Source organism: Ctenopharyngodon idella, chromosome 2, assembly GCF_019924925.1.
Source record: "Ctenopharyngodon idella isolate HZGC_01 chromosome 2, HZGC01, whole genome shotgun sequence".
NCBI classification, from domain to species: Eukaryota; Metazoa; Chordata; class Actinopteri; order Cypriniformes; family Xenocyprididae; genus Ctenopharyngodon; species Ctenopharyngodon idella.
The window spans coordinates 38781481-38806398 of NC_067221.1; the positions used below are offsets into that span (position 1 = coordinate 38781481).

Below are 24918 nucleotides of genomic sequence, written 5' to 3' on the forward strand. Positions count from 1 at the left end.
AGAGACATTACAAAAGACAAAAGGTCAGTGGAAAATCACTAAAATCAAAAGTCAAACAAACCACGCAAAATCTGATCAGAGCAGTCAGACCGAATGTAGCTCGAAACGGATTTGTAAAAATTGAATTTCATGTGATTTTTTACCATTCACACTTGCTAAATCTGATCAGATTTCAATCGGATATGCACAAAAATCGGATTTGGACTGACAGTCTGAACGTAGCCAATGAGATATCCACTCTTGCACTGTGTTTGCATTTTGGGGCGGAGCAATGAAGAGAGGGGCGTGTTTGTTTGGTTTGTTTTTAAATATCAACAGTTTCTCAGAAATTGCTTACTGCACCTTTAAATTTGACAAAAAGACAAATGAGACCAGTAGCCTCGTGGGCAGCACGCCAACATATAGTGCAGTTTCCCAATCCCGTCCCCCCCTTTCTCTCCAACTTCGCTTCCTGTCAACTTACTGTCCTGTCACAACAAAGGCAAAAACGCCAAAAAGAAATCTTTAAAAAAGAAATAAAGAAAAATGTGTAGGGAAGGTCTACATCTCCAGGCAAATGCATGTTTTTTTAGAAAGTAAAAAAAAAGCTACACTAAAGCCTGTAGTCAACTGAAATTGATACATTTAAATATTTTCATAAATATATGAAATATTAACATAGTCAGCTGTAAATTAGTCTAATACATATTTAATATAAAACCAAAAGATTTAAAAAAGTCAGGAGAAACATAAAAATGAACGGTCAACATCTCTAAAAAGGGTACAAAGTTAATTTAATTACAATATAATACATTTTTAAAGCTGTAAACATTGTTCTTAGTGTAACATTACAACATAACTGTTAAAATTTCTGAAGATTCCCTTTTTTTACAGTCTAAGTGCTCCAGTTAACATTGTACATTATTGGTATTCAGCTGTAATGTCTGCAGATGTATAATACCATTTAAAAGTTTGGGGTCAGTAAGATTTTCTTTTAAAGAAATGAAAGTGAGAATACATTAAGTTGGTCAAAATTGAGAGCTAAGACATATATAATATTACAAAAGATTTCTATTTTAAATGGTGTTCTTTTGAACATTCTATTCATTAAAGAATCCTGAAAAAAAATTTCAGTTTCAACTCTTTTCCACACTGATAATAAGAAATGTTTCTTGAGCAGCAAATCAGCATATTAGAATGATTTCTGAAGGATCATGTGACACTGAAGACTGGAGTAATGATGCTGAAAATTCAGCTTTGATCACAGGAATAAATTACATTAATATTTCACAATATTTCAGTTATTTCTGATCTAATAAATGCAACCTTGGTGAGCATAAGAGACTTCTTTTAAAAACATTAAAAAAATCTTACTGACCCCTATATCTTGTGAACAGAAGTGTACACTTAAAAGTCAAACTGTACCACACTACCACTTAAATACATCTATATCCACACTATTATTATCAGTTTCTGTCAATGTACAAAGTGTTCAAATCAAAACAATTCATAAGTTAAAAAACAGTTATAAAAAAGCCATGGCACATCATCAGCAATAATAAATATGAATCACTTTAAGAATGAAATGCCTCCAAACTGATAAACATGAATCGTGTTACTATCAGTTTACAGATTACGGCATCTAGCGCAAGACTGAGGATGTAAATAAAATTCTTAACATTTTATAATCATTCTCATACCAAAATCAAATAATTATACAATCAGATTTTTAAAATGTCAATCAACCATTTGCCAAAAAAGCCACCCTCAGGAACAGGCCACATTATCTACTGGTCCTCGATCAAATCTTATTCAAACCTCCACACACTTGCTGTGTCACAAACATCTCGTTGTAGTTTTACAAATCCATAACTCTGGTATTTTCAACACAACCTTGATAAGTGCCATACGGTGACCTATTTCCTCTCGTGTGACCGTCGTCCACACTCCAGAGCTGAGCGGGAAGCTCTTGAAGTCTTTAGCATGTTGTTCTGCCTGCAACATCCAGGTGTGTTCACACAGACGTGATGTAGCCGTTGCAGATGTCAGTCTGTGGATGAGCAGTCTCATGCATCATGATCTGAGTAACAGTGACCCGACGCTTTTTACTGGGGCTCAGGTGAGTCTGGGTCTGCCACGTCCACAACCTGCGCTTCAACACTGCCTGTACCTGAAGGAGGAGAGAAAGTATTTCTCATACTTAAAGGGATAGTTCACCCAAAAATGAAAATTTTGTAATTAAGTACTCACCTTCATGTCGTTCCACACCCATAAGACTTAAGTTCATCTTCGGAACACAAATGAAGATCTTTTTGATGAAATCTGAGAGCTTTCTGATCCCCCATAGACAGCTACGCAATTGACACTTTGACATTTCAAAAAGTTGATCGCTTTATATGATGAAGAGATTGAATTTAGGCTTTTATTCACATATAAACATTCCTCAACTCACACATCAGTTTTTGGTAAACGGAAGCTCAAGCATTCACTTGACATGCGTTAATAGGGTTCATTCTCATGTTACGCAGCACGTTTGAGTTTCCTCACAAAACAATGAGGTTCATTCTTGTGTTATGCGGCACTTTTGAGCTTCCGAAAGAGGTTTGTTCTTGGTTTTCGTTTGAGCTTTTGTTTATGTTTGCAGATCAATGTTTATATGTGAATTAAAGCCTAAATTCAATCTCTTCATCATATAAAGTCACCGAGTCTCTTCAGAAAATTTGGACTGAACCGCTCAATTCATATTAATTAGTTTTACATTCTCTTTATGAACTTTTGAAGCGTCAAAGTGGAAGTTGCGAAGACTGTCTATGGAGGGAGAGAAAGCTCTCAGATTTCATCAAAAAGATCTTCATTTGTGTTCCGAAGTTGAACAAAACAGGTTTGGAGTAATTAATGACAGAATTTTTATTTTTGGGGGAACTATCCCTTTAAGGCTCCTCCAGTCTGTAGTATTTGACGCTTGTTGCCGAAATCTGGGCAACCAAAGTTGACAGATTTCATAGAAAATCGCATTGTGTAGAAAAAGCCCTATTCAGACGGGACTAGTTTTCATGTTAGAGAAATTCATGTTTCACAGGCATACTTTGTGATTTTAATCCTGTTCGAATCTGTCTTGTCTGTGTTGTTCTTACACAACCTCAGTAAAAAATCCAGGGCATATTACCTACTTTTTTCGGCAGACTCAACGGTCCTCTGAGAAATCTAATCCCGTCCGAATGCAAATGTCTGTGATTGCAGATATATTGTAGCCCAGATAGCACACGTACATCTTCAAAATGTCTTATAAAGAGCAATTTGTCTGAAAAGCATCTGCTGTGTACAAACATCTGATAAAAATCTCAGTTTTACATACATTCTAAATCATAAACACCTTAAAGACATTTTCTAAAATCTCTATGACTTGTAACTGTATATATTATATCATGTAGAATACTTACTTCTCCATTGAGAAAACAATAAAGAAGTGCCACCACAAAGCCCTGGGAGTAAAAAACAACAAGACTTTCAGGAATAAAATCAGACATTTCCACATTATTGAATATGTAAAATAATACTGAGCAGATCAACTTTTCATAACAAATGAATTCATCTGTACCTGGAAGGATCCCAGGCCGAGTTCGATGTAGAACCGGACTATTTCACCCGTGTTTTCTGGCAGAAAGGCAAACAGAGTGTAGTGCATCCCAAACAGAGGAATCAGAAACAAGGTGGACTTAGCCAGTCTCCTGTGTGATTATCAAAGAAAATCATGACTCAATTATTTAATTTAAAGAGGTCATATTATGCTCTTTTACAAAGCCTTGATTTTATTTTGGGTGCTACTAGAATAGGTTTTCATGCTTAAAACACATTATTTTTCACATATTTGACATTGTTGCAGCTCCTCTCTTCCCAGTCTGTCAGTAACACTCTGTTTAGTTCCTGTCTCTATGAAGCCCCTCCTTCCAAAAAGCGCAATGTGCTCTGATTGGCCGGCTGGACCAGTGTGTTGTGATTGGTCATCCGCTTTGAGTGTGTCTGGTAAATGTCAAGCCCCTTACCATAACTACAAGTTTCAACACACTACTAACACAACTGAACCAGGCCTCATCCCTTTAATTTTGATTTAGAGAATAACCAAAAGTTAGTGCCTTCATAAATGCTGGGGTTGCAAGGCTGAGCCCAGTGGCAGTATGAACTTAAACGGCACATAATCAAATTTGAAAGACAGATCTGCACTTTCAGAAACCAGTAAGCCTCTGGATAATGGGCTAAATGCAATTTCTCTTCGTCTTTGCATATACATTATCAGGAGGTACAGGTATTAAGACACTAAAATAGAAACTCACCTTTGCATGAACCGTCAAGATAAATATTATTCATGCATGAAGCACAACCTGGCAGCGTGTAAAGCCGATTTCTAATGAACAGACATTTTGCAGCGATATGCGTTTCACTCACATTAACACATGCCATCTGTCTGATTCTATCCTAGTTTCATCTGGAACAGCATATGTAATATGTTCACTTTTTAGAGTTCCCATCATGGGATCATTTTATGGATTTCGTTTTAATTTTGTTTTAATTAATTTTGATTCAATTTTATGAATTAAACAGCTTGTAAACATACTTTATCACTAGAAAATGTTTAAATAACCCATTAAACATGACAGTATTATGCAATCATTTAAGGCATTTCTCCTTATATAGAACCTTTTCGGCATGAAGTGTTCTTTAAAACTGAGTCAAGAACCCTAAAGTTCTATATAGAATCCCATTGAATCTTCTTTTCTAAGAGTGCATTTTTAGTTTGACAAAAGCAAATATTTTAAAGACAAAATGCAAAATAGCTGGCAAGAAATAATATGGTATTTTTTTTTTTTTTTTTTTTTTTTCAATTCACCCACCATTAACAGGTCTGGCAAAACATTCAGTTCCAGCACTTCTTGCACATTATCATTTTACTCACATGAAGTGACCCGTGTCATTGCCACCAACTCCAGGACTTTTCAATTTCTGAACCAAGATTCGAATCACATTTAGGAAGATGATGATATTAGCCTGTCAGACAGACAGAGAAAGAGCTACATAACAGTAGAGCAGGTGATATATCAGCAGTGTTGGGTGTAACGCATTACTGTAATTAAATTACCAATCCACTGAAAAAGTAAAGTAAGGGATTACTGTTCATTTTTAGGTAATTTAATTACAGTTACTTATAATGTACTTGCGTTACATACTGTAAATTATTTCAACAGATCTGTATAAATCTTAAATTTAAAATCTAAATTTGTCGTCTAAAGGTAAAAGTGAACGCTGTCTCTTTAAAATCGTTAGCTGTAGTGCAGTTGCGCGTGAGTTCGCAGCTTCGCACCAGTTGGCTGCATAGTCGCTGTCTGTTTTGCAGAATGGAAATATTCCAATTACTTGACTTTTTTGACACAGGTAGGCAAGAACATTACGGTAAAATGTAAGCTATATGTCCTAGAGAGAAAAAACTGCGCGCGCTCTCTGAGAGACGGTCTTCAGTCAGTGCTCCCAACCAAAGCTTACACACATAGCCGCCTCTCGCGAGTGTCAAATTTTAGCGGTTTATTACACATAAACGTTCAAATACACACAGATATGTCAAAATGCCCATCTTGGTATATATAGTCTACTCGTTGGTTATGTGAATGTGAACAGAATGTGTAACAGCATATTGTCTCCGTCCATTAGGTCTTAGTGACAAGCAGCCTTTAAAACATGCTACTGTCTACTATTGGCTGTCTGTATTATAAATGATAATCAAACAACAAAAGAAAAGCTTTAATAAGGATTAATCTATATTTAATTTATACAGTTATGATTATGTAGAGTTATTTTATATTTGATTATTCAATTTCTGTGGTATTTTTACTTACTACTATTAGACCTACCTGAAAAAAATATTTATAGCATCGTTTTATTTGTATCTTTAAATGTTTTTACCGTGGTATCGACTTTGGTATTGAGTATTGTGCACTTTTAGTGGTATCGGTACCGACTACTAGATTTTTGGTATTGTGACATCCCTATTTGTTACTAAAAAAAATGTAAGTATTATAGTATGTTTTAATAAAGCTAAAATGTTTTTAAAAGCTATAAAAGGCTAAACTATTCCATGTTTGACTCATATTTAAATTATTAAAAGAGTTCTATTGTTTATCCGGTCAAGGTTTATAGGGATTTTAAGAATTAATTAGTAATGAGTTGAATTACTTATTGAGTAATTAAATTATTTTTCAGACAGAGTAATTAGAAAAGTATTTTAAATACAACATTGATGATGTAATTAGTAATTAATTACTTTTTTGAAATAACTTGCCCAACACTGTATATCAGGTAATATCTCTGAATAACTATATCTGTTTGAATAAATGTAAAATCTGAAAAAATCAAAATCTGACATACAACAACATCATAACTCACAAACAGTGATGCTGTGATCGGTCCTTTAATGATCCACCAGATGTTCATATTATCTGTGTCATCCCAACATCTGCAAACATGAGAAAATTATTTATTGTAATAACATTAAACTACATTTTCAAACCATTTTTTTCTGGGAAAAAAAGTACGGCAGGACTTTGCCAAAAAGGAAAGTCATCTCAGAGATGGAACAAGTTCTACTTTTTGATGAAATATTACAAAGACAAACATTTCTCTCTTTTTTGGAATAACATGCACCAATAAATAATTCACAGTCAGACCAGGAAAGTGCATTAAGAAAGTAAATAGCGTCAGTTTGGTTTAGTTTCATGATAATTTTAAAGTTGAAGTTGTGACATACCCTCTGTTATCAAAGAATTGTCTGGTCAACACCCACACGATCAGCACAACTGATGGGACACCTACAAAAAATAGACAATGCATACTTTCTCCGAATTCACAGAAAAACAACCTGCAGGTTTTTAACATATCATTTGTTTCAGAACAGATCTCAATAATGTGACACACAGTGTTGGGGGTAACACATTACAAGTAACGCAAGTTAAGTAATCGGATTACTTTTTTTTCTTTCAAGTAACTAGTAAAGTAACACATTACTTTTAAATTTACAACAAAATATCTGTTACTTTTTCAAATATGTAACACAAATTACTTTGTTACATGATGTTATTGACTAAATGTGAACATGCATTTACTCATCTCACTTGCACAAAAACAGATTCAGTATTCCTCAAAATGAATAAAAACAGTGAAATGCAAACTCAAAATATTACGCAAACCTGCAATAATTAAATGTTAAATAACACAAATATACTTTATGTATTTAATCTCACTTTATTAAGCAATGTCTTTGCTGCTGACCTTCGATGATCCAATTCAGCCATACTAATAAGCAAAAATGACTTTAGATTAAACATCACATTTGTCTTTCATGTTTTTATTGCTGAAGTAAGAGTGTTGAACTTTCTTCTTCTGTCCTATTCTTCTGTGATCCAGAATGGCAGCACAGATGAAAGGTTTGTTTGAGCTGCACCCTCTACTGTACAGGCGTGAATTTGCATTTCCTTCAGCCTGAGGCTTATTCATTTCACTTTTGGTGTTAAATGGACTTTACACTTGCCAAAAACATAACTATTTTTTGTTGTTTTTTAAAAACAAAACAAAAAAGCAAACCCAGCACAGGTGAGAAAATGTAACGCAAAAGTAACGTAACATTACTTTTCATCAAAAGTAACTAACACAGTTACCTTTTTAGTGAGTAACACTAACACAATATTGTAACGCATTACTTTTAAGAGTAACTTTCCCCAACACTGGTGACACAAACTGCTCATTTGTATATTCATAGTTCCTCTAGTACTCAAATCTTGGCAGACTGCCGGAGATGTTCATCTTTTAATCTGATTACACAAAGCCTTTCTCCAGGAAGCCATTTTTCAGGATGTACCAACCCCATCCTATTAGAATGTACCACCAGAAGTACTTCCTCTGCGAGACGAACGTGAGGGCGAGGAGCGTCTGCAGGTACATGCCTTCCACCAGCAGCCAGAAGTAATTAGTCAGGATGCAGAACTGGAAGAAGGTTACAGCAATCTTACACGCTACCTGTAAACAAAAACACACACAGATACAGAATGAGAGCACAACCATCACCTGCACTGGAAAACATCAACGTCATTTAAACATGAAAAGGTTTACTTTAATAGCAGTGCCATAACTTAATAAAACTATGAAGATAACCATAACGATAACTATATTAGCGTCCACACTAACGAACGATAATGTTCTTTTTACTCTAAGCGTGCTGCAGGTTTGTCGTCTGCTGCTTTAAATGCTCAGACTCTTTAAAGTGGAATGGATTCTGATTGGCTGTCAATGTTTTTATCGTTCATCAGCTGGAAAAAACGTTCTGAAAGTGATTCCAACATTATCGTTTCTCTGTGCCGTTATCATTATAGTTGTGGTGTGGACTCTGCTATACTTTTGTATTAGAACTATTTTTAGAACTATATCTTTATCAAAATATCAAATAACTGGCCTACAAAAAATTGCTTATAAATCTCTTCTTATGCTATGTTTTTGCCAAATGTTGGATTCAATCTTTTTATCAACTTGTTTTCTTTCAACTAGCACAGGTTTTGTAGTTCTGTCTGGAACTGACTGATCGTAGGCCTCATTGATCTGAGCTTACGCACCTCGGTTTTTTGAATAAGCTTGAGTGAACTTTTTTGATTCAAACACTGAGATGCATGAGCTCAGATCAATGAGGTCTATGATCAATCAGTTCCAAAAAGAAATACAGAGCCTGTGCTATTTGAAAGAAAACAAGTTGACAGAAAGATTGAATCAAATATGTAGTCATAATATAGCATTAAGAGAGATTTACAAGTAATTAAAAAAGCGAAACACCAAATAGGTAATAGGTAAAGGATTTTCTGCAATGCACATTAAATGAAAATTGGAAATGTTGACAAAAATACTTTTTGTGCGCCAACCCCCCACCCAAAATAACGGCTTTATTCAACAATATCTAGGTATGGCCGATTTCAAAACACTGCTTCATGAAGCTTCGAAGCTTTACAAATCTTTTGTTTCAAATCAGTGGTTCGGAGCGCGTATCAAACTGCCAAAGTCACGTGATTTCAGTAAACGAGGCTTCTTTATGTGATAAGTGTTTTGAAATTTCAATGGTTCACCACTGGGGGGCGTGACTTTGGCAGTTTGATACACACTCCGAACCACTGATTCGAAACAAAAGATTTGTAAAGCTTTCTGAAAATGTTAATTGTCTTGCTGACAATGCAGGCCTCACTGAGCCATCGGATTTTATCAAAAATATCTTAAGTTGTGTTCTGAAGATGAACGAAGGTCTTACGGGTGTGGAACGACATGAGGGTGAATAATTAATGAGAGAATTTTCATTTTTGGGTGAACTAACCCTTTCATGTTTTTATGAGGCAATAAGCTAGACATCCCTTGGATAACGTAATCAAATCAGAAACAATAATGTGCAATAAAAAAAAAAAAAAAAAATATGTCACTGATTATAAATTAACTATGGCATATATATGAAGTTTACTACAAAATACTCAAATGTAGTACAATTAGTAGTTTAAGAGTGAACGGATTCTATGGATTCACATCTTGCCATGGTAGTTTTTGGTAATTCTCTTCTGGATAATAGTTAGTTTAATCCTTCACAGTGAAATTACACATTTATTCATTTAGCAGACGCTTTTATGCAAAGCGACTTTTTAAAGGGTGCATGCGAATCCTTTATCATACAAAGACACCCTCACTCACCGTGGACATTAAACAGTGGTTCTGAGTTTCATCTGAGAACAGAACGGCATCTTTGATGAAGACTGCACTAGCCCGCAAGATGAAGGAAACAAACAGATTGATGTGTATGTAGTTTCTGGTACAGTGGAACTTCCTGTAATGAACAGAGCATGATAGGTACTTATAAACATATTATAATATAACATTATTCTGAAGATTGCATACTAAATATTTACTGATTATTTCATTCACCCTGATTCCATTTTGTGTATCACAATTGCTTTTGGATTTCATAACGATAATATATAAGTGTTACCTGAAGCATGTGAATATGATAACAGCGGTAATGAGTGATATAAGCGATGTTGCATATCCTGCAGTGTACAGCTGTTTCAAAGTCGATAAGTAAGTTGTCTGAAAAACAAAGGCAGAGTCTGAGAGAAAAGTCATTTACATCAATAGACAAACTGCATGTCAAGTCAAACTATTCCAGCAGATTTATATTTCAATATGTGTCAGTAACTAATACCTTGGATTTTGATTAAAACTGACTATAGTAAAAACCCTTCCAGTTCTTAAAGGCCAGAAAATGACTACTATGTAGGTATATTCTGTGTAATTATTATTTTTTTTATTTTTTATTTAAGCATGTGGAGGTCAATGACCTGCTTAGTTTTAAAATAATCCTAAACAGTTTTAAAAAGAAGAACAGGAAACAAAAGAACAGAAAGAAAGTTAAAGCACCGTGCAAAAACAAAAAACAGCGACCACTAGTGGTCATCATGGGGAGTTCAAGTACACATGCACTGGAAGTCATTCACCAAACCAAGCCACTCCATACAGCAATGTTTTCAGAATTATGTTAATTGCTGTCAATTATGCATTTATTATGGGAATATATTCACCACAGTCCCAGACTCTGAATCATCTTCAAATGCACAGGCCTCTGCATATGGAGGATACGGGTCACTCCAGCCATGAGCCGTGCAGTTCCTGTATATAAAACCTGCCGAATAAACAGCAAAGAATTATGGTTTAATAATAACAAAACTGCAGCATTTGTCCCTGAAGGGAAAAAAAATATCACTGAACCTTATTGCTTGAGAACAGCACTTAAAAACTTATTTGTCTTGATCACATAGTCATTAAAATCTCTCATACGCTTGAGTGCCAAATAAGTCTCAAGTTTGTCAGTTGTTACAGACTCCTGCTGATCAGCCCTCATTTCAGAGAGCAGTAAGCCCAATTCCCATTTCATAACACTTCCAAAAAATACTTACAGAAGCCTAGAGAATGCTTAGGGGAAAACATGATCACTACAGCAGGGACAAAACCTGCTGCTGGTTGCATTTCCTGTGGCAGAACAGGTGTTCTTCAGCCCCCATACGTGCTTCACGGCTTCACCTGCTTTACCCCGAGCGATCTGAACAGCAGTGTGAGTCTGACAAGCAACTATAACTCTGAATAAAACTACTTTCAAATAATAAGAAAGCGGGATATTAATATGAATATGAACATTGAATCACACACGTCACACACATGGTTTCCATAACCATAATGATTTTTATACTGTACAACTGTATATTCTATCCCCTAATCCTAAAGCTACTCCTAAACCTATCCATCACAGAAGATGCATTTTTACATTTTTAAAAAACAGCATTCTGTATGATTAAGCTATTTTCCTCATGGGGACCAAAAAATTCCCCACAAAGGGAAACGATTTCGGATATTGACATCTTTGTGGGGATATTTTGTCCCCATAATGTAGGGTTTACCAGGACCACACACACACAGACACACACACACATTTTTTTTTTTTGTTTGTGAATTGTGGGGACATTCCATAGGCGTAATGGTTTTTATACTGTACAAACCGTATTTTCTATCGCTCTACACTACCCCTACACCTAAACCTACCCATCACAGGAAACTGTGCACATTTTTATTTTCTCAAAAAACTCATTCTGTATGATTTATAAGCCTTTTGAAAAATGGGGACATGGGGTAATGTCCTCATAAGTCACCCTCTCCTTGTAATACCTGTCATTACCATGTCATACCCATGTCATTATACAAATTTATGTCCTGCTATGTCACAAAAACACGCGCACACACACACACACACACACACACACACACACACACACACACACATATGGCAGACACCATATTTCAAAATGAGAATGGGAGGGATAGATGTAGTACAGATGTAGGCTACACACACACACACACACACACATATATGTACATCTGTACTACATCTATCCCTCCCATCCTCATTTTGAAATATGGCATCTGCTCTGATTAAGATCTGTTGGTAAGTGTCTGTCATCTGAACATCCTGATCTGTAAGCACTTCTAGAGGATTTAAAACATTTACAAAACCAGACTAGATTTAATCCAACATTTCTGGATTTAGGGGAAAAGTAATCACACAGATGTGATATACCACCTGATGTTTAATATTTAGGGGCAGTAAAAGACGTTATAATTCCTTGTTGAAGAGAATTTTGATGAAATTATGGATTATAAAAATGAATTGTAAAAAACAACCCCAACATGTTTTTTTTTTTATGAAAACACTGACAAGCAACGAAGGAAACACTTACAAGAGTAAAAGATTAATCTTATGTAAGGAGTAGGTTAAATGGGGCTGGTTAAAATGATCGACTTTCACATACATCGCAATCCTTATTTGACTTGGATATCGATTTTAAAATCCAAAGATCAGTCTTGTTTTCTACACAGCTTTTCATTGACACCACACTACTGCTGCTGAATCTATACCGTGGCAAAAAGTTATATTCTACCAGAGTCTGCAGTTCGAATTAAATTAGAATTAGGATTATGTTATATAAACAGTTTTGTTTTGTTATGCCTTTCACACAGAATGAAAATGAAAAGAGCCAAGTTCAAACTCTGGTCACTCCAATTTTTTGGCTTTTTATAAAGCATTTCTTTTTTTCGGACATGCGACAAGAAAAAATAAAGTAACCTAATTTTAATTTAGTAGAGCAATAAATATCTGCCCAAAATCTGTGTCATCTTGTATTTCCATATATCTAGTTATGGCCAACGAAAATTATTCATGTAGTCCCAAGGCAAATGGATTAAGTAAATTTCCATTTTTTAGGAATTTAAAGTGATTGCATGCCATGAAATTAAGCTGTGAAAAAAATGTTCATGAATTGTGTTGCATTAGCAAATTTAATTAACTAAATTTAGCCAGCTGCAAAAATCCATTCTTGAGTGCATATACACAGGTCATCCCAGTGGCAGCTGAATCCCAATATCTTTAGGGTTCTATGACTTTCTGTCTGCATATTCAAACATTCCACAGAATCACAGCCCTGTAACTATAAAAACTACTGACCCGCACAATATTACAACCCCTAACTAGAACTGTGACAGCTTTCAGCCACGGTTATTGCACACCAGCCTTTAGAAAAAAAATAATCTGCTGCTGTTTGACAAACTTTTCAAGCGACATGAGCCTGAAGCTCTGTCACACCAGCTGATGTTAAAGAATGACAGCAATGATGAAGAGCCCAATAAATAGATAGATAGATAGATAGATAGATTGATTGATTGATTGATTGATTGATCTGACCTTGAGTGTTAGAGATATGCTGGAAGACTTCGGAACAGGACACATTAATGAGTTGTCCAGAATTGGCTGTATGCCAGCAGCGGATCCCATCCCAATTGGTCCCACAACCTGAGACACACAGAGGAACTGTCATGACATAGTCAATCAGCCTAACAATACAGTATATGGTAATTTCCTTTCATCCCTCTTCCTTTCCTTGACCAATATTTCCAAAGTCAGAAGTTTCCAAATTGTATGACTGACACAAAAGGATTCAAGTGAGCTAGTGATTGATCCATCTACATTAACAGAGCGGCACCAGTCAGCCTATATTATCTTATAGACAGGGTTAATTTATATACAAGTCTAAAAACAGTCTTTTATCATGCTAACATGTTCAGGTCAGTGATTGCATTGGATGAACTCTTATTGACTGCTCATCCATCTGCATGTAAAAAATTTTTTCTAGTTGCTGCCTAAAGGCATATACAGACCCCAATTAGATGCAACTTTTTGACAACAACTATCAGTGTCCTTATGATATCACTGAATATTCATTAGCTGGATATGCATCCAGTTTTAAAAGGTCAGTAAGCTTCTCTTCCCTAGCCAATATTTCATTCAATACAAATTCCAGTCTATTAAAATGATGTAAAGCTGGAAAGAATCAAATAGAGTAATAAAGAATGGGAAAGGTTCTAGTATAACAGTGCCTTAAGATATTCAAGACCTCTGTTGCGGAATGACCTAGATGTCTATGGCTATTCATGGCAACATTAATATTTTATACTCAGTTTGGGAGTATCACAATACTTTGAGTAAAAAAAATATAAGGTAAAATACATTCAGGGCATGGATGCATTGCAAATTAACTCATGAATATGGTTTGTGCAATTGCAAGTATTCAACAGATTTCAGACATTTGGCAGATATACATGGTGGCATGGATATTATTTGGAAGATGCTTTCTCAATTTAATGAAGCCTATTTTTTAGACAATTAAGTCTATGGGCTGCCTTTTGCACCATTTAAACCATTGCGGGGAATCAGAGTTCCCATGCAGCATGAGGTCTTCCCACACTGACTGTCCCTTAATTCCACCTTCAGTCAGTGGAAGCCCCAGTCCTCCAATGACCCGGAATCGGAGAAGGAAGAACTGAGAGGTGGTCAAACCCGCTGCAGTCCACTAGGCAATATTCCTGGCTGCTGCAGCATCTCCTGAGGCACCCAAGACCACTGCAGCACTCCATGAGGAGGCAAAAAGCTTTGCAGCTTCCCTGGCAGCTGCCGTCTATTTATCACCTCACCCTTGCAAGCACCGGAGAAGGAGGGCTCCTGTTGCTCCCCCAAGTCCAGTGGTCCTTGAGGACCTGACTCCAGTAGTCCCAGGTCCGATGGCCCTGGAGGACCTGACTCCAGTGGCCTGAATCCAGTAGTCCTGGAGGACCCAACTCCAGTGGTCCCAAGTCTGGTGGTCCTGTAGGACCAGACTCTGGTAGTCCCAAGTCCAATGGTCCTGTAGGACCTGATTCCGGTGGTCCTAAGTCTGATGGTTCTGGAGGACCTGACTCCGATGGACCCGGATCCAGTGGTCCTGGAGGACCTAGTCTTGCGTAGCCAGACCTTCAGACTGACTGCAGAAGATCTGGACTCTATCGCAGGTTTCATTGGCCAAGGACTGCCAAAGAGACATTTGACTGACATGTAATGCAACCAATCACAGTTTGTTTTGTTCTGCATCATATTTAGGGGTGTGAAAATGTAAAGTTGATGTCCGTACAATAACAGACCTAGCATGCATCTAATACATTATTAATTCAAGAACGTTGTACAAGTTTACTGCAACAATGGAGCCGCGAACATACTTTTGAAAATTCAGCGTTTAGTTGATCCTGAAAAGAGCTCATTGTCACAGTTGTAAACACAACGTCTTTCTTCTTCCACAAGGGGTTTGGCATCACGGCATTTGTTTCCAGGCGGACCGTTAAAGAACGCAACACACACGTCTCCCGGACATCCTGTAGAATTCACCCAACCAGTCCTGAAGTGTTTTCAGTTAAGTATGCCATAAGCACGGTCCGTGGGCGAGCTGAGACTATGGAGGACCTGACTTAAGTGGACCCGTATCTGAGTGGTTCCAAATCTGGTGTTGGCCCTGGAGGACCTGACTCCAGTGGCCCAAATCCAGTAGTCCTGGAGGACCCAACTCCAGTGGTCCCAAGTCTGGTGGTCCTGGAGGACCAGACTCTGGTGGTCCCAAGTCCAATGGTCCTGGAGGACCTGACTCCAGTGGTCCTAAGTCTGATGGTCCCTGGAAGAACTGACTCCAGAGGGCCTGAATCCAGTGATCCTGGAGGACCTGACTCCAGTGGTCCCAAGTCTGGTGATCCTGGAGGACCCAACTCTGGTGGTCCCAAGTCTGATTGTCCTGGAGGACCTGACTCTAGTGGACCCAGATCCAGTGGTCCCTGAGGCTGTCCCTTAGCAGCCTGCTCTCCCTGTTTAGGACACGGTGGCCGTCCCTGAGCAGCCCGCACTTCCTGTCTGTCCTGTCGTGGTCTATACACTGCCTGCCATTGTGTGTTTCTAGACTGCACACATCTCCCTGTAAGCTACCTCAACTCCAGTCTCTCCTGAACCACCTGATCTGTCAGTCACAGCCATAGAGGACATTCCTGAGCCACCCGTTTCCCATCACTCCTGCCATGGCCAAGAGGGCAGTCTTCACCTTTTACGCCATGGTTGTCCTGCATGCCTGGGCAGCGCAAGTCTCTTGGCTGGCTTCCTCCGGTCCTGTTTGCAAGCCAGAGTCCGCTCCAGAGTCCTGCTCTCTCTTGCTTGTTAGATGAGTTCTTGATACTTGATTATAGGTTTTTTGTTTTGTTTTAGATCAGTGTACCATCATTAACAAAGGAAAAGTGCATCCCTCCTGGGTTATGTTATGGCATCATACAATCTTATGAAGGTCTTATGACTCATTAGGCTGGAAAACCCTGTTTGTAAGCTCCATTTTTTAAGAGATACTGCATTTTGCCTTAAAGACATAGACAGCTTTGTCCATGTATGTCCCTGCTGAGGGGAAGACATGTCCTTTTAAAGCCGGCAGGTCACGGTCAGTCAGACAGACTTGTAAAATCCTGAACTGAAGCCTTCCTATTATGCTGAAATTTGTTTGAATTAAAACATGGCATAGGAAATGTTCTTTTAACCAGCATGGATTCCTAATTTGACTTGCATAGGCAGATAACAATATTGTTGCATTTTAGTTTGTTTGAGGAAAGCTCAAATAAAGCATATATGAACATGTTCTGCAGGAACACCATTTCACACAATCTCCTTTTCCACTCACACATTGTCAAGTTGTAAGAACACAGATCTCCGGAGGTTCAAGCTGCCACGTAACATAATTATCATATGTCCTGTGGGTTGAACCGTCTGTCTGCATGAATCTCGTTCAACAAAGTTCTATTCATAGTCTCAGGAAGGAACGTAATCAGAACCCCAATCAGAACTCATTTCAAATTAATAATAACTCTGCAAGTCACTTCAGAGATTATGCTTGACTGGTCTAAAGAGGTTTTGTGGGGATATTTCCCACAGTGCTTAGCTGTTTCCAGACTGTCTATATGTTATTTACCAATTAAAGTCCTATTAAAAAGGACAACACTTCAATATTAGTAGTAATCCATTAACATGACACTACAGAATTGCTCTGTCTTTGAAAACCACATGTCTAACGTGGGTAAATTCTGAAGTTCTGCTGAGACTAGTTTAAAACCGTTTCCTTCCTTTCCCTCACTATATTCAATTAAAGTAACGTGGTTAAATTTCTGCATGGTAATTGCACATAATCATCTTTAGTTAACCAGGCCAAGCTAAGCATGAACGCATCAGCTGCTGATATATACACACACATTTATGCATTTTTCATCAGTATACATAGTGTAATTTAATGTTTCATCCGTACAACCTGTTTGTTGGGACTTGTTCTTCATCTCTCTCTTCGTAGTCTGGGTGCAGATCTCTTGGTCTTGGATAAGCTGGGAGATAATAGCACAATCTGGATGGATAGCATGCATCTGAGGAGGAAAAAATTATGAATCCATATGCACATTAACCAGCATAATCAACATACAGTAGATTACAAGATGTTTGCAGTATACAGGTGGCATTGATACCAGCTTTTTTTAAAGTAATGCAAAACTGTAAATTGATTTCAAATCGTCGTGCTTCCCATTGCCCAATTCTGACATAAAGTCATACTTGTCTACATTTTCCCCAACAAATATAAAATCCTATAAAAAAAAAAAAATAAAATAAAAAGTCAATCTAAAAGAAGTGTAATGGTATAAGAATTAAACAGTTGGTACAGTTTTCCTACTTTGTTAAATATGTAGTGGAAAAGAAAGGAAACGTTTTTTCACTTTTATTTTTTAGAATTCTAGATTCAAAAACATGATGGAAATTCCAACAAGATTCCTTTAGCGTTTTTACTTCGGACGTATTCGTAACCATTTTACCATAAATGTATTCTGACAGATGCGCATAACTCAGTAATTGTTTGCAGAAATCTGAGCAAGACATTAAAAACGAATATGCAAGTTCAGTACATTCTGAAAGGAATCTGCTATAATTAGTTTTATATAACGGTCACTATATAATAATAAATATATCATATATATAATGGTCACTATATAATATAAAATATGGAGAAATGTGTAACATTAAATACTTACAGCTCTCCAAAAAGTCGCGAACAAACACAGATGTAGAACCTTCATATTTAAGTCACTGTGTGATGACCCAAGAAACACGAAATATCCCTGTAACTCCTCAAACAGTGATCTGTTCAGTTCAGACTCGACAGACTGAAGTCACACACAGTCGCTCTCTCTTCGACTGACGCGCGTCTGCGCGTCCTCATCACAGGGCCGTGGAGCGCGCACAGTCGGATTGACTTTAAATGTAACCTAATTTCACAGCTGAATATATAAGAAGCCTGTTTGTGAAATGCATCTGGAGAAATGCTGACCTTTTCAGAGATTTTTGTGGAGGTAAGCTACTTTTGATTCGTGCTTTTGTAGACAAAGCATGCGATGCATCAATATTTAATATGAGAAAACATCTATTTTTAGTTTGTTAAACAGGGGCAGATGATTCAGGGGAGAGGAAATGTCATCTGATGAATGTGAATAATTTAAATCAACATTGGTAAAAACACTGAGCCATTTCCAGGGATTTTGCAGGGAAGACCAGGATTGGTTGGCACTGCGGGTTGGTCGGCACAGTTTTCATTCATTGTTGAATATCTCTGGTGGAACAGACAGCAAGATTACACAATAGGTGCAAATGAAAGCCAAACGTTCATAAACAGACAGACATGTCAAAAATGCTTATAAAACATAACTAAAATTTTGTTGTGTGATTTTGCCTCCCATCCTCAAAACAAATGCTTGGCATATGTTGTTGGGTTGCTTACAGTGCTTAATTTTAAGAGGGAAGCAACTAATAGAGGACATAATAATATTTAATAAACCAAAATAACATTTAACCCAGATTTGTCATATATAATTATTTTTGATTAATTTATTAACATTCCTTGCTCTCTTTTAGATTTGTTTAAAAATCACTATGGTGGACTTTGCTCCTCCAATTGCCCTTTATTACATCATCCATGTTTTGTTTTTTTTTTTGTTTTTTTTTTTCAATTAGCTATTTTTCTAACATTTTTCGATGAGGAGGTTGATTTTTCATTTTATATTTTAAAACTGAAATCACCTTGACAGGCTTCATTACCCAGATAATCCAGATCCACTATCCAGTTTATGCAACAGGTCACAGATGGTTTTATTCCTCTCCAAAAAGCCACTTTGTCCAGATCAATCAGCTACGATGTGGCAATCCAAAGAACACTTAAAGGGTTAGTTCACCCAAAAATGAAAATAATGTCATTTATTACTCACCCTCATGCCGTTCCACACCCGTAAGACCTTCGTTCATCTTTGGAACACAAATTAAGATATTTTTTGTTTAAATCCGATGGCTCAGTGAGGCCTGCATAGCCAACAATGACATTTCCTCTCTCAAGGTCCATTAATGTACTAAAAACATATTTAAATCAGTTCATGTGAGTACAGTGGTTCAATATTAATATTATAAAGCAATGAGAATATTTTTGGCGTGCCAAAAAAACAAAATAACGACTTATATAGTGACGGCCAATTTCAAAACACTGCTTCATTAAGCTTCGGAGCGTTATGAATCTTTTATGTCGAATCATGGTTCGGATCGCGTGTCAAACCGGCAAACTGCTGAATTCACGTGACTTTGGCGCTCCGAACTGCTGATTCGACACAAAAGATTCATAAAGCTGCGAAGGGTTTTTGGGTGAACTAACCCTTTGATTGTCCCTTCCATTGATCTATGTTTGATACACTCTCGAAGAAAGATTAGAAAACTCAAACCTAAACAACATATCATTAGTAACATTATTCATCATCCATATCAGACCATATAGGATTGCGGGAAGGCTCCACACAGAAAAGCTTTTAGTAACATTACTCTAACATGAGCTGACCAGGATGGCCGAGGGGTTAAGGTGTTGGACTTATGATCCAATGGGCAAATGTCCACATGGGTTTGAACCCGACTCCTGGTAGACCCTTTGAACTGTTCAAAACTGGACTTAGTCTGAGGTTTGTTGTCAGAGGTGAAATACCTTTGACAAGCACCAAATGCTTTTACCCCACTTTGAGACCAGGGTGGCTAAGTGGTCAAGGTGTTGATGGACTAAAATCCACATGGCTTTGAACCCCACTCCTGGCAGAAGTTTTACTATGCTCAAAACTGGGGTTAGTACTTTAGGTTTAGACTCAGACTTGATTTAATCCAGATTCTGCAAAACAGTAGTGTTTAAGGTATAGGTAATGTTGTCAAAGGAATATCACAGTTTTATTCCACTCAAAAAAACAACAACAAAAAAAAACACTTTGTCCAGATCAGTCCGATAGGATGTGGCAATCCTACTTAAGAACACTTAATTTTCCCTTCCATTGATCTGCGATTCATACACATTTGAAGAAAAATTAGAAAAATGAAACCTAAACAACATATCATTGGTAAAGTCATCCATCCATCCAGACTGTTGTAGGGTCACGGGAAGGCTTCACACAAAGGCCTTCTGGCTCAGCCAGGCTTGAACTTAGTAACCATAAGAATTGACCAGGATGGACGAGTGGTTAAGGCGTTGGACTTAAGATCCAATGGACAAATGTCCTCGTGGGTTCGAACCCCACTTCTGGTAGACACTTTAGACTGTTCAAAGCGGAGCCCGGCACATGACATGCAGGAAAAAGAAGTAAATCGTGCACATAAATCCATAGTTCAAAACTAGAGTTAGTGTAAGATTTATTCTCAGACATGACTTAATCCAGATTGTGAACAAAAGTGGTTTGTCGAAGGAACTTCTTACTCCACTCAGAAAAGCCAAATTACTTTGTCCAGATCGGTCAGCTAGAATGTGGTGATTCTAGTTAAGGACAATTTATGATGAATTGGTTTCCTTTCCATTGTTTTGCGTTTGAGAGACAATATTAGATGCTGTCTGAGACCAGGGTGGTTTAGGCATTGATGGACAAATGTCCACATGGGTTCGATCCACTCCTGGTAGAAGATTTACTATGTTCAAAACTGGGGTTAGTACATACAGTTTAGCTTCAGGCTTGATTTAATCCAGATTCTGCAAAACAGCAGTGTTGAAGGTGTAGGTAATGTTGTCAAAGGAACACCACACAGTTTTACTCCACTCCAAAATACAACTTTGACCAGACCAGTCAGATAGAATTTGGCAATCCTAATTAAGAACACTTTATGGTTAATGAGTTTCCCTTCCATTGATCTACATTTAAAAGATGGCCATATCAAAACCAGTCTATGTACCAGGATGGCCGAGTGGTTAAGGCGTTGGACTTAAGATCCAATGGACAAATGTCCTCGTGGGTTCGAACCCCACTTCTGGTAGAAGCTTTAGTATGCTCTAAACTGAGAGATTAGATAGCAATGTCTAGTGACAACAAATATGTGGAGTACTGTATGAGAGATATTACTTTGTCCAGTAATATTTGTAATGTTTAAGGTATCGGTAATGTTGTCAAAGGAACATATCCAAATCAGTCAGATAGAATGTGGCAATCCTTCTTAAGAACACTTAATTGCCCTTTCCATTGATCTACGATTGATACACATTTGAAGAAAGATTAGAAAAAATAAAACCTAAACTATAGTAGTCCACAATTGAAGTGGATCAAAACCTTTAATTAAAGTTGTCCTGAAACTTTTCTTCATATGGCAACTTAGTTCTTAGGACAACTTTGATGAACTTTTTTGATCCACTTCAAATGTTGACTACTGTACATATCATTAGTAACATCATCCATCCATCCAGACTGTTGTAGGGTCACGGGAAGGCTTCACAAAAAGGCCTTCTGGCTCAGCCAGGCTCGAACCTAGTAACACTTTTCCAAACAGAGCGGGATGGCTGGGTGGTTAAGGCTTTGGACTTACGATCCAATGGACTAATGTCCTTGTGGGTTCAAACCCCACTCCTGGTAGACGCTTTAGACTATTCAAAACTAGTGTTAGCATAAGGTTTATTTTCGGACATGATTTAATCCAGATTGTGAACAAAAGAGCTTTGTAAAAGAAACACCAAATTCTTTTACTTTACTCCAAAAAGCCACATTACTTTGTCCAGATCGGTCAGCTATAATGTGGCGATCCTAGTTAAGGACACAAAATGATTAATTGGTTTCCTTTCCATTGTTCTGCGTTTGAGAGACAACAATACAGTATGCTGTTTGAGACCAGGGTGGCTAAGTGGTCAATGCGTTGATGGACTAAAGTCCACGTGGCTTTGAACCCCACTCCTGGCAGAAGTTTTACTATGCTCAAAACTGGGGTTACATTAGGTTTAGACTCAGACTTGATTTAATCCAGATTCTGCAAAACAGTAGTGTTTAAGGTATAGGTAATGTTGTCAAAGGAATATCACACAGTTTTATTCCACTCAAAACAAAACAAAAACAAAAAACACTTTGTCCAGATCAGTCCGATAGGATGTGGCAATCCTACTTAAGAACACTTAATTTTCCCTTCCATTGATCTGCGATTGATACACATTTGAAGAAAAATTAGAAAAATGAAACCTAAACAACATATCATTAGTAACATCATCCATCCATCCAGACCCAGACTGTTGTAGGGTCACAGGAAGGCTTCACACAAAGGCCTTATGGCTCAGCCAGGCTCAAACCTAGTAACAGTGTGAACTGACCAGGATGGCCGAGTGGTTAAGGTGTTCAATAGACAAATCTTCTTGTGGGTTTGAACCCCACTCCTGGTAGACCCTTTAGACTGTTCAAAACAGAGCCCCGCACATGACATGCAGGAAAAAAAAGTAAATCGTGCACATGATTTACTATTTCGTTCCCTCGATTTGCTAAATCGTGTGCAAGATTTAGCCTACTATATTTTTCTTGCGTGTCATGTGCGGGGATCCATAGTTTAAAACTAGAGTTAGTGTAAGATTTATTCTCAGACATGACTTAATCCAGATTGTGAACAAAAGTGGTTTGTCAAAGGAACATTAAATGCTTTTACACTGCTCAGAAAAGCCAAATTACTTTGTCCAGATCGGTCAGCTAGAATGTGGTGATTCTAGTTAAGGACAATTTATGATGAATTGTTTTCCGTTTCCATTGTTTCGCGTTTGAGAGACAATATTAGATGCTGTTTGAGACCAGGGTGGCTGAGTGGTTTAGGGATTGATGGACAAATGTCCACATGGGTTCGATCCACTCCTGTTAGAAGCTCTACTATGTTCAAAACTGGGGTTAGTACATACAGTTTAGCTTCAGGCTTGATTTAATCCAGATTCTGCAAAACAGTGGTGTTTAAGGTATCGGTAATGTTGTCAAAGGAACATATCCAGATCAGTCAGATAGAATGTGGCAATCCTTCTCAAGAACATTTAATTGTCCTTTCCATTGATCTACGATTGATACACATTTGAAGAAAGACTAGAAAACTCAAACCTAAACAACATATCATTAGTAACATCATCCATCCACCCAGACTGTTGTAGGGTCACGGGAAGGCTTCACACAAAGACCTTCTGGCTCAGCCAGACTCAAACCTTGTAACCATCTTTAAAACAGACCAGGATGGCCGAGTGGTTAAGGCGTTGGACTTAAGATCCAATGGATAAATGTCCTCGTGGGTTCGAACCCCACTCCTGGTAGACACTTTAGACTGTTCAAAATAAATCCCTGCACGTGACATGCAGGAAAATAAATTAATCGTGTGTATGCTTTACTAAGTTGTTCCCTCGATTTAATCGTGCGCACGATTAGTAAAGTATGTGCATGATTTAGTAAATCGAGGAAATAGGGATTGTTTAAGGTATAGGTAATGTTGTCAAAGGAACATCACACAGTTTTATTCCACTCCAAAAAGCCGCTTTGTCCAGATCAGTCAGATAGAATGTGGCGATCCCACATAATTTATACAATGCTGCTTTATTTTCAATTAAAATAAATCTCAAAACTGCAAATGATTAATAGAATTTAAGATATATTGACACTTGAGTTTAATCATGGACTGCTTATGAGAGAACATTTAAAACTGCTATGCATTTCTAATTATTAAAACTAAAATTGAAAGTTATTCCAGGTAGACTTTTTCAGTAACACGATGCTACTGTATGTGCCTGTGTACTGATGCTATCAGTCACTTTATAGTCTAAAGGTTAAGTACTATTGTTTTATAATGGTCTGTATTATTAATTAGTTGGTAATTGAGCTAGCATCGATTACTGTCATTTTAATGGGGTAATTGTTATTTACTGAACTGGTCAATACCAGAGGCATTTCAAATGGTCTCAAATTTAAGATACTAAAGGCCACAAAATGCTGTATCCAGCCAAAGCACCACACTTGGACTCAAGCACACTTTACAGTGAATTCTTTGTCCTTACATTAGTCAGTGTTGGATCATTCATGTTCTGCACATTTTTTTTTTTTTTTAAGAATTTGCTTGTTGTAATTTAAAGAGTTAGTTTACCCAAAAATGATCATTTTGCCAGTAATTACTCACCCTCATGTCGTTCCAAACGCATAAGACATTCATTCATCTTCATAAAATTGAGGTTAAACCACTGGAGTCAATATTATTTATATATAACATATGTGGGGATAAATGAGGATATGAAAATGTTAAAAGAACTGTAGTATGACCCCAGAATGACCCTCCCTGGTGTTAGATGAGGTTCAGCGAACCAGGATGGCCGAGTGGTTAAGGCGTTGGACTTAAGATCCAATGGACAAATGTCCGCGTGGGTTCGAACCCCACTCCTGGTAATGGCAATTCTTTAAGAAATCTGAAAGAAAGATACCCATGTGTGTTAACAATGCATAATACATCGTCGTAACGATAAATAAAATACCGTGTCTTTGTGTCACCATCAGATAACACCTAACTGTCGTTACATAGCAGACGTTTCTTTATTTCCAGGCAACTCTCAACGAATTTGTCATTCAACAAAGCATGTAATGGAG

The 24918-nt window shown here is 37.4% G+C and overlaps 1 protein-coding gene and 5 non-coding genes across 6 annotated transcripts; 5 read left to right on the forward strand and 1 right to left on the reverse strand.

The window, feature by feature from the left end:
• Nucleotides 1–756: 756 nt before the first annotated feature.
• ghrhra (growth hormone releasing hormone receptor a) lies at nucleotides 757–18354 on the reverse strand. Its single transcript, XM_051871249.1, has 13 exons — nucleotides 18043–18354; nucleotides 17277–17385; nucleotides 13328–13435; nucleotides 10620–10720; nucleotides 10031–10128; nucleotides 9736–9868; nucleotides 7884–8037; nucleotides 6773–6833; nucleotides 6412–6481; nucleotides 4931–5022; nucleotides 3578–3707; nucleotides 3420–3461; nucleotides 757–2149 (listed from the first exon to the last, which is right to left on the reverse strand). The coding sequence occupies exons 1-13, from the start codon at nucleotides 18085–18087 to the stop codon at nucleotides 1994–1996; spliced, it is 1299 nt and encodes a 432-aa protein (XP_051727209.1). The 5' UTR covers nucleotides 18088–18354; the 3' UTR covers nucleotides 757–1993.
• Nucleotides 18355–20526: 2172 nt separating this feature from the next.
• trnal-uaa (transfer RNA leucine (anticodon UAA)) lies at nucleotides 20527–20609 on the forward strand. Its single transcript has one exon. It is a non-coding gene; the product is annotated as a tRNA-Leu (tRNA).
• A 633-nt stretch (nucleotides 20610–21242) lies between these two features.
• Nucleotides 21243–21325, forward strand: trnal-uaa (transfer RNA leucine (anticodon UAA)). The gene has a single exon. It is a non-coding gene; the product is annotated as a tRNA-Leu (tRNA).
• Nucleotides 21326–21832: 507 nt separating this feature from the next.
• On the forward strand, nucleotides 21833–21915 carry trnav-uac (transfer RNA valine (anticodon UAC)). The gene has a single exon. It is a non-coding gene; the product is annotated as a tRNA-Val (tRNA).
• A 1605-nt stretch (nucleotides 21916–23520) lies between these two features.
• Nucleotides 23521–23603, forward strand: trnal-uaa (transfer RNA leucine (anticodon UAA)). The gene has a single exon. It is a non-coding gene; the product is annotated as a tRNA-Leu (tRNA).
• Nucleotides 23604–24637: 1034 nt separating this feature from the next.
• Nucleotides 24638–24720, forward strand: trnal-uaa (transfer RNA leucine (anticodon UAA)). The gene has a single exon. It is a non-coding gene; the product is annotated as a tRNA-Leu (tRNA).
• Nucleotides 24721–24918: the final 198 nt, after the last annotated feature.